Genomic DNA, 9,399 nt, shown 5'->3' with positions numbered 1-9,399 from the left:
ATGACACAAATCATACCCTGTTGGACAACATCCAACAGAACAAAAACAACAGGGAAACACACAGCTGTTGTGCGGTACGAAAGCAAATCGCCCGGCTTAACCTAGCATGGGAGACACCACTAGGCCACTGTCAACTATCAATAAACAGTGTACGAATCAACAGAATAAATCTGTCCAGCTAACGAACCAATCGTTAGGCTTAAATATGGACTTAAACCATATCGCTGCTTGATACACAGAGCAGTCTTCTGCTAACGAACCAATCGTCAGGCTTAAATATGGACTCTAACCATATTCGCTGCTTGAAACACAAAGCAGTCTTAATCTCTAAACTCTGTCAAGTCAACTAAAACAAAAACAACAGTCACTTTTTATAAACAACCTAACTAAACAGGGTCTATGTCAGTAAAATTTGGAAGCGTAAAAAAGATGTGGGACCAAAAAAGACAAGGTTTAACTTTACCAGGCAAGAGGAGAGGCACTTATTCTCTAGAAAGAATAAAACATAAAGTGACTCACCTCTTGCTGGTATCTCACTTCTGAGCACCAATTGTTGTAATCTAAGTACGGGACCCTCGTCTGGGTTGACAGACAGGTAGTGTGTGCAGGCTGGGTGGTGTGTGACAATCCTGTTGAAGTATTACTTTGGTACGGCGACTGCGGCGGCGGCCGGCGGGTACCCGGGAGAACAAATTAACGAGACACGAGACAGTATCACGCTAAGGTTCACAAAGTTTATTACACAAACATGAAACATATATAGTGCTGGATCATAATGACGTAACAATAAGATATGAGACAGAAGAACGTGCCTACTGCAGCAAGGCTGACCTTGCTGCCGCCTAGATGTCTCTCGTAGCCTATCTATAAAGAATGCTACAGTACCGGCAGTACACAATACATATCAAGTACACTGTATCTCAAGTTCAAGTACATAGACTAAGATGTACTGTGCATGGGCTAATATCACAACAGGTAGGTTTTTTTTTTTACACCAGCGTCTGTGTCTGTGCGCGACAGATTTCAGTTGTGCGCGGGGGCATTTGGCCATGTGCGTGCGTGCGTGCGCACCTTAGGGGGAACATTGCATGATGTCGGTATGAGAATGGAAATCTGAATCTGGCTCACATATGCAGAGTGCTTGGGAAGCCAAAGCAAACCATTGCTTCTGCCTTGTATGCAATTCCGGTGGAGGAGCAATTTGAGGGGATCCAAATTACAGCAACAGTAATTGTTAGGGTTCTCAAGTCCAGCTTAAGGTCACAGGTGTTTGACCCAGGTGGTAAAGCGGTTGGAAATCAAACTTATTTAGTTGGGTGCTTATCATCCTGAGAGTAAAGGTTTTTCCCATAGATTTATTCTTTCCATAATACTTTTTGGTATATACCTGTAGTATGTGAAACAAATGATCATTAATGAGATTTGAGGTACACTTGAGTATTATCACATACCGAGCACAATTCTGTTTTTTTTCTGTGAAATTCGGATGCAAAATACAAATGATGAGTAACATTTTGGGAAGTATGTTTTTTGGGTGAGAAACAAACTATTGAGTTTAGTGTACATCTATTTCGAAAGTTAAAGTATCATTTTGGAAATTTGACATTTATTATTTTGTGGTAGAAACAATGTTTTTGTTATATTTAGTAGGACCATTTGTTATTGAATGATTCGTTTCTGTTACTGGTGTATGGTGTTGCCAGGGTTAGAACTCACCATTCAATAACTTAGGGTGGGGGTGTTATATGCTTGCATATATGCACACCTCACTTTACAACATGCTGATCACTATGTGTTCACTAATAGCACTTTGTCCTCCCTGTAGTGCTGATCTATGCTGCTGGGATCTACGCTGCAGTGTACACTCTCCTCACCTGGCTGTCACTCAACTGAGGCTGCCGCCGCCCTGTCCCAGCTGTAGCTCATGCATGATTAGGGCCATGAGTATAAATTAGAGTGTTTGTCAGTTTCAGTAGATCCCCAGCACCCAAGCAGAGAACAACATGCTGCCATCATCTTTTCAGTTAAGATGGGCTGGTCGTAAGTATGATTTTGTGTACTTTTCTTTTTGGTTAGTTTAGTTGCATATTACGTTTTGGTAGTTTATGGGAGTCTGGTGACTCCGACATGCACATAGTGCGTAGCTCACCAGGCTCCCCTCTTTTGTTTGTTTGGCCAGTCCATCCTTTCTTTTGTTTTGTTAGGGCTTTAGTTGGGTCATGTTTTTGTTGATTGTACAGTTTGTTCACTCAATTATTTATTGCCAAAAGACACTGATGTGTGATTATGATTTATGAATAAAGTTTCATTGTACTTTTGACCTGACTTTTGTCCTGTTAACACGTTATGGTCCTTGGTGTTCGAGCCAATTTTAAAGGGCCGTAACAGGTGATAATCACTGGAATGTAACCCACTCATTGAATAAACATGAACCATTAAACTCAAATATATGCTGATGTGATGTTCATTTAAACATTGTTAGAACTACACCTGAATATGGTGAATGTATTGGACATACAGCCAGTACTAGGTTAGTTTTGGCAGATTTTTCTCGTTTTCATGGAGTGCATATGCATATGCATATGCAAATATGCACATATGCATATTTTGTTTTTACTTCTACCTGTTCAGTTATAAGTGTCAGTTATAATGAGACAACCATCGACAAACAAAAATTTCCAAAACCAAAATAAACAAATTGAAGATCATCATTTATTTTATGAGAAATAACATTCGGATCGTTCCACTGTTACAATTCAATTCAAAGGGCTTTATTGGCATGAGCAAACATACTTTTACATTGCCAAAGCAAAAAGTGGAACAATACAGTCAAAACAAAATCTAATGAACAATTGAAAGTCAGAATCTTCAATAAATCTAAATCCAAAATTTCTACCAAGATCACTTCATGCAGATAGTGGAGGAATACACACACTTTAGGGTGGTTGTGTTCCATTTTGATATCCTTCATCACAGCAGCTCACAATCTTGCTGCTGTTTGCACATTGTTTTACTTCACCCAGCAGAGTTTTTTGTTATTCTGATATTATTTGATTTCCACGATTATCTAAAATGTAGACTATATTTAAAATTAATATAATCGATTTTCTTTCTATGAAATAAAACTAAACTAATTATGAATGTTCCACACAGATATACCTCCAGAGGATCTGTTGGACAGAGTCTATTGTTGTTGTTGTTGTGGTCGTTAGTCCCATTTAGCAGGAATTCACACCTTCTAATGTCCTATTGTTCCAACAGGGTTTATATATCCAGAGACCTGGACATCTCAACATTCAGCACAAGCTACTGACTGAGAACCTCTCCAACCACTGCTCTGTGTCTTGGACTTCATTCTAATCTACAGCAAATATACAACATGTCTGAAAACCTTGGACCTCACCTCTCTTACAAAGTAATTAAACAATGCAAAACCTACTTGGCAATGATCGCTTTCATCCTGCAAGACTCTCCAAAAAAGATGCTCACCTTTACTCGAGTAAGTAATAGACCTGCTAAGCATTGCAATTTGACATACATAAATGACTTGGCAAAAGTAAATGTGTAATAACAGTAATTATATAATTCAGTATTATGTATTTTGCATCAAGGAATGTATTGTCTTATTTCATACCTGATTTGTAAATTTTGTTTTTCAGTTGATGGACAGACTGGCAGGATTTGCGTCTAAGTGGTCTAAGAACAACATCAGGGCCTGTTTGTCAAGGTACAGCTGTTTTGTCAAGGTAAATATAAATCCCTCTAATTAAGAATGATTCACTGATACATTTTCCACGGTTCAGGGGAAAACAGTGAATAGCCGAACTCTCACAGCTTAATCAAATCTAACAGTACATTTTTTGTTTGTTTTTGCTTCACTTTCAGGTTCCAAATGGCCCAGATGCTGCATGGAATTACAACCCCAACTATTGGAAACTTGATCATAGTCAAATAACAAAAAGGATGGTGGAATGTCACTTCGAAGGACTTCTGGAGTGGTTCCCAGAGTTCACCTCCACAGAGAGAAAGGAGGTGTTGATCACACCACGACCACCACCACCACCGTACCACTACACAACTCTCCATCCTCCTCCTGAAGCCACAGTCTGCAGTTTCTCCATTGACTCCATCCTGAAGAAAGACACTCCCTCTGGTCTGTGCTGCAAAGCCCCTACTCTGTCGGAGGAGTCCACGGAGAGAACTGTTGAACTGAAGTGGAAGGTCAACTGGGCCTCTTCACCTGTGGACACACGCCCTGTTCAATGTACAGGTGACAGTTACTCCATCTGCACAACAGGAGGCAGCCAAGACCATGAACTCACTGCTAGATCTGGTGCTGCAGCTAGACCCACCAAGAAGAGGTTGTTGAGGTTGAGTCCACTGAGTCAGCAAGAAAAGTTCAACCATTGCAAAACCTACTTGGCAAAGATCGTCTTCATCCTGCAAGACTCTCCAGAAAAGAGACTTACCTTTATTGAGGTAAGAAACTGGTAAAACAAAACAGTTTATTACATTAAAAGGAAAGTTCTGTCATTTCAGACCTAAGTTGTAATATCACTTTTTCTTTTTTCCCAGGTGATGGACAGACTGGAAGCATTCGGGTTGGGGAGAACAAAATCCTTTGAGAAACACATCAGAGTGTGTTTATCAATCAGCAAGTGTTTTACCACGGTAAATATTAATTCCTCTGATTATAATATTTAAATGGTGGAATAATTATACTTACTCATCAAGCTTAATCAAACTTATTTTCTTTTATTTTCAGATTCCAATGGTGCATTTGCGCAGGAACTACTGGACAGTTGATCATAGTAAAATAACACTAAGGATTCTGCATCGTCACTTCGAAGGAATTCTGGAATGGTTCCCTGAGTTGACCTCAGTGAGAAAGGAGATGTTGACCCCACCACCAGAAGCTGAAGCTGCAGCCTGCAGGGCTGTTAACAGTAGATGTGAGGTCAAGTTCAGCAGTACTTTCTCCATTGAGTCCATCCTGAATACAGACCGGTGACATGAGTCATGATGAGTTCCTGGACAGAAGTCCTATAGCAGGGGTTCTCAACGTTTTTGGCCGGGGACCCCCGGAAATGCTTTGGCAATGTCTCGGGACCCCCGACCCCCAATATAAATTGACTGCCTCAATAACCTTAACCCATTTTGGGCGAGAACCCCTTTTGGTGTTTTAAGCATTATGTTATAATTTAGCTATTGAAAAATAGCAGATCTACAAGCTCATAGCGCGCTACGAGCTTGTAGGTCTGCTATTTTAGAAAAATCGTGAAAATATTATATATATATATTTTTTTTTAAATTTGGGGACCCCCTAAAATAATTTGGCGACCCCCCCCGAGGGGTCGCGACCCACGGGTTGAGAACCCCTGTCCTATAGCACTGCTCCTTATTTCTACACTTATTTGACCCTGATATTCATCATTTTGTCTGTAAGAATTCTTGTCTGTACTTTTTCTACATACTCGTGTATTGAAGATGTTTTTTTTTTTTAAATAAAGCATCGAAAAACATTTTGTGTTCATTTTAATTTTTCTAAATGTTATTCAAATAAGTATAAAGGTTTAGCTGTGCACTGCACATGATTGACATCTGATGAAATTTAAAGAAGATGAAATAGTATAGACAATATCAATTTACAATTTACAATTTAGGCATTTAGCAGACGCTCTTAATCCAGAGCGACTTACATTAAGCAAAAACAAAAAGCATGGCATACATCACATGTATAAAAAGTAGTTATCATGAATCATGCGTAAACTAGAACGTAACAGTGGAGTATCTATGTAAACTATACATACTATACTATATAATATATTATACATGTGTACTATAAAGTGCTATGACTACATAAAGTGCAATTCTAGAGCTGTCTACATAACAAGCTATAAGTCTGTTTAAAATACTATCTAAGTCTACATAATGTGCTATCTAAGGGGCTAGGCTAGGGCAAGTGCTACGGGCCATGGTGGAGTCTGAAGAGGTGGGTTTTCAGACTACGGCGGAAGATTGGGAGTGAGGCTGCAGTTCTGACTGCAATGGGAAGTGCATTCCATAGTTTTGGAGCCAGAAGGGAGAAGAGTTTGGGACGTGTGGAGCGTTGTCCCGGCGTTTTTAGTGAAGGTACCTCCAGCTTCCCTGCGTTGGCTGATCTGAGTGAGCGGGAGGGTTTGTAGGGTACGATCATACTTGTGAGATATGGGGGGGCCATGCCTTTGGTTGCTTTGAATGCCAGCATCAGAGTTTTGTATTCTGTGCGGGCAGCGACCGGGAGCCAATGGAGCGAGCGGAGAAGGGGGGAGACGTGTGAGAATTTTGGCTGGTTGAAGACCAAGCGTGCTGCGGCATTTTGGATCAGTTGGAGGGGCTTAAGTGCACATGCCGGTAGGCCAGTAAGGAGGGAGTTGCAATAGTCAAGTTTTGACAAGACTGTTGTCTGGATTAGGAGCTGGGCTGACTCCTGGGTGAGGAACGGTCTAATTCGTCGTATGTTGTAGAGTGTAAACCTACAGGATCTAGTGACAGCTGTGATGTGTGTTTTGAACGAGAGCTGACTGTCCAGGACAACACCAAGGTTCCTGGCTGTCGGGACAGACTTTACCAGGGCGTTGTCTACGGAGATAGTTAGCTCCCGCATAGGGCAGGACTTAGCTGGGAAGAACAGAAGCTCAGTCTTGTCTGGGTTCAGCTTGAGGTGGTTGGAAGACATCCACTGTGAGATGTCAGCCAGGCATGCAGTGATGCGCTCTTCTACCTGGGTGGCAGAGGGGGGGAAGGATAGAAACAGTTGTGTGTCATCGGCATAGCAGTGATAGGATATATTGTGAGCAGAGATGATGGTGCCAAGGGATTTAGTGTACAGTGAGAAGAGGAGGGGACCAAGTACAGATCCCTGTGGGACCCCAGTTTGGAGGGTGCGGGGGGGTGATAGCAAACCTTTCCAAGAAACCTGGTAAGTCCGGTCAGAGAGGTAGGAGGAGAACCACTTCAGCGCCGTCCCGCCTATGCCTAGATCAGCTAGGGTGCCTAGGAGCAGCTGGTGGTTCACTGTGTCAAATGCCGCCGATAGGTCTAGGAGAATCAGGACTGCAGAGTGGGAAGCAGCCTGGGCAGCATGTAGTGCTTCTGTGACTGCGAGGAGTGCAGTTTCCGTGGAGTGTGCCTTCTTGAATCCTGACTGGTTGGGATCCAGCAGGTTGTTCTCTGAGAGATGGAGAGAAAGCTGGTTAGAGACAACACGTTCAAGGGTTTTGGAAAGAAAGGAAAGGAGTGATACCGGTCTGTAGTTCTTGACATCTGAGGGGTCAAGAGTTGGTTTTTTGAGGAGTGGTGATACCCTGGCTGACTTGAAGGCAGATGGGACGCAGCCTGAGGTTACTGAGGTGTTGATAATGGAAGTGATGAAGGGGAGCAAGTCAGGTGCGATGGTCTGGAAGATTGGAGACGGGGCGGGGTCGAGAGGACAGGTGGTAGGTCTAGTGGATGTGACTAGTTTCAGGACCTCATCTGGGGATAGAGGAGAGAAGGAGGACATGCATGGTATGTTATGGTTAGCATTGGTTGAGTCGAGTGCTTCTTTATGGGGGAGGGGGGTAAAGGAGCTACTGATATCATCAACCTTCTTTTCGAAGTAGTTGGCAAAGGCCTCCGCGGTGAGGGATGAGGGTTGAGTGGGGGGAGGGGGTTTAAGGAGGGAGGAGAAAGTGGAGAAGAGTTTCCTTGGGTTAGAAGTGCAGGATTGGATTTTGGTGTGGTAGAAGGAGGTTTTAGCGGTGGTTAGTGAGAGGGAGAAGGCAGAGAGGAGTGAATGAAAGTGGGAGAGATCATCTGGTAGCTTTGTCTTGTGCCACTTCCTTTCAGCTGCCCTGAGAGGTGTTCGTTCAGATCTGAGGGTTTCAGATAACCAGGGGGCCGGTGGGGATGAGCGAGCTGGCCTGGTCGAGAGAGGGCAGTGTTGGTCAAATGCAGATGAGATAGAGGAGAGGAAGGATGTGGTTGCGGGGTCGGGTGAGAGAGAGAGGAAGGACTCTAGGGAGGGTAGAGAGGAGAGAATAGAGGATGAGAGGGAGGAGGGGTTTAGGGACTTGAGATTGCGTCGGGTGGTGACGGTCGGAGGGTGAGTAGGTTTAGGTGGGAGAGTAGAGAGAGAGAGGGAGAAGGTTATGAAGTGGTGGTCAGACCTAATTAAGGGAGTAACAGAGAGTGTGGAGGGGGAGCAGGCTCTGCAGAACATGAGGTCCAAAACATTACCAGCCTTGTGAGTGGGAGGGGAGGGAGAAAGGGAGAGGTCAAACGAGGATAGGAGGGACGTAACGGGAAGATACTTCTCTGCCGTAGGTAGGTTAAAGTCACCCAGTAGAATCAGGGGGGTGCCATCCTCCGGAAACGAGCTGATCAGAGAGTCTAGTTCTTCCAGGAAGTTCCCAAGGGTTCCTGGGGGGCGATAGAGCACAATGAGGGTGAGGGGGACTGGTTGTGATATTGAGATAGCATGAAATTCACATGTGGTGAGAGAAAGGTGAGAGAGATTTAAGACACGGAAATTCCATTTCGGGGACATGAGTATCCCTGTACCACCCCCCCTACCTGTTGAGCGAGGGGTGTGTGTGAATTTGTGTGAAACAGAGAGGGCGGCGGGGGTAGCTGTGTTATCAGGGGTAATCCAGGTTTCGGTTAGAGCAAGGAAATGCAGAGACTTGAGGGTGGCGTGGGCTGAGATAAATTCAGGCATTTCCTCTTTGGTAGCTGCGTGGCAGTTCCAAAGGCCTCCCTCCACCACAATGTGGTGACTGGGTGAACGAGCTGGGTATATGAGATTTGAGGGATTTCTGTGGCGGGGGAAGTAGTGTCTAGGGCGACATGAAAAGGGCAGGATAGGGATGGTGGGAAAACACATAGTACACAGATAAATAAAAATAAGAAATAATAGTAAAAAATAATAATAATAATAGTAAGAAGAAGAAGAAGAAGAAGATTGATACAAAACCCTGGGAGGCTGCCTCCTTCGTTAGATGTGTCTGGATGTCCGGGTCTTTGGCTTGGGCACCAGGCTAAAGTGGTCGTTGGTTAGCCGGAATGAGCTACGGATCAAGGTTCATTCACGCGCGTACTAGGGCAGTATGTATGGAAGAAAGGGAGGAAGTAAAAGAACCAACCGCAGAGATGGTTGAAGAGTAGAGGGGTAGCTTTAATGGATAGTTTATAGGGGTTAGAATAGAATAAGTGCAAAAAGGAACGGAGTGTGTTCCTCTACCTGTGTGTGTGTGTGCAGAGATTCAAAGTTTAAACAGCTGTGTAGCTGTTTATCTCCTTGTCTCTGCGACCGTGAGTGAGTGACTCAGTGATTTGAGAGCAGATATATACTGCCTGAGGCCTTTAATTAAAGCCTTG

At 43.6% G+C, this 9,399-nt stretch overlaps 1 protein-coding gene across 2 annotated transcripts; it reads left to right on the top strand.

Moving 5' to 3' along the window:
- The first annotated feature begins 1,981 nt into the window (after positions 1-1,981).
- LOC306939020 (uncharacterized protein) lies at positions 1,982-5,522 on the top strand. 2 transcript variants are annotated; one of them, XR_013791815.1, is made up of 7 exons: positions 1,982-2,040; positions 3,262-3,499; positions 3,660-3,746; positions 3,886-4,479; positions 4,576-4,671; positions 4,766-5,193; positions 5,250-5,522. XR_013791815.1 is itself a non-coding variant. In XM_079523463.1 (6 exons), the coding sequence occupies exons 2-6, from the start codon at positions 3,380-3,382 to the stop codon at positions 5,009-5,011; spliced, it is 1,143 nt and encodes a 380-aa protein (XP_079379589.1). In that variant the 5' UTR covers positions 1,982-2,040; positions 3,262-3,379; the 3' UTR covers positions 5,012-5,522. The 2 variants fall into 2 exon arrangements, 1 of the variants encoding a protein (XP_079379589.1); XM_079523463.1 differs by having other exon boundaries at positions 4,766-5,522.
- The last annotated feature ends 3,877 nt before the right edge of the window (positions 5,523-9,399 follow it).

Source organism: Electrona antarctica, assembly GCF_951216825.1.
Source record: "Electrona antarctica genome assembly, chromosome: 15".
Taxonomy (NCBI): Eukaryota; Metazoa; Chordata; class Actinopteri; order Myctophiformes; family Myctophidae; genus Electrona; species Electrona antarctica.
The sequence above is the reverse complement of the archived record's forward strand: the minus strand, read 5'-3'. Positions and strand labels throughout refer to the sequence as shown.

What these genes read in the sequence shown, in the direction of transcription:
- LOC306939020 (XM_079523463.1), top strand. Translation starts at nt 3,380, where the DNA reads ATGTCTGAAAACCTTGGACCTCACCTCTCTTACAAAGTAATTAAACAA. An exon ending in GGTACAGCTGTTTTGTCAAG is followed by an intron (nt 3,747 to 3,885) that starts GTAAATATAAAT and finishes CTTCACTTTCAG; the next exon opens with GTTCCAAATGGCCCAGATGC. An exon ending in AGAGACTTACCTTTATTGAG is followed by an intron (nt 4,480 to 4,575) that starts GTAAGAAACTGG and finishes CTTTTTTCCCAG; the next exon opens with GTGATGGACAGACTGGAAGC.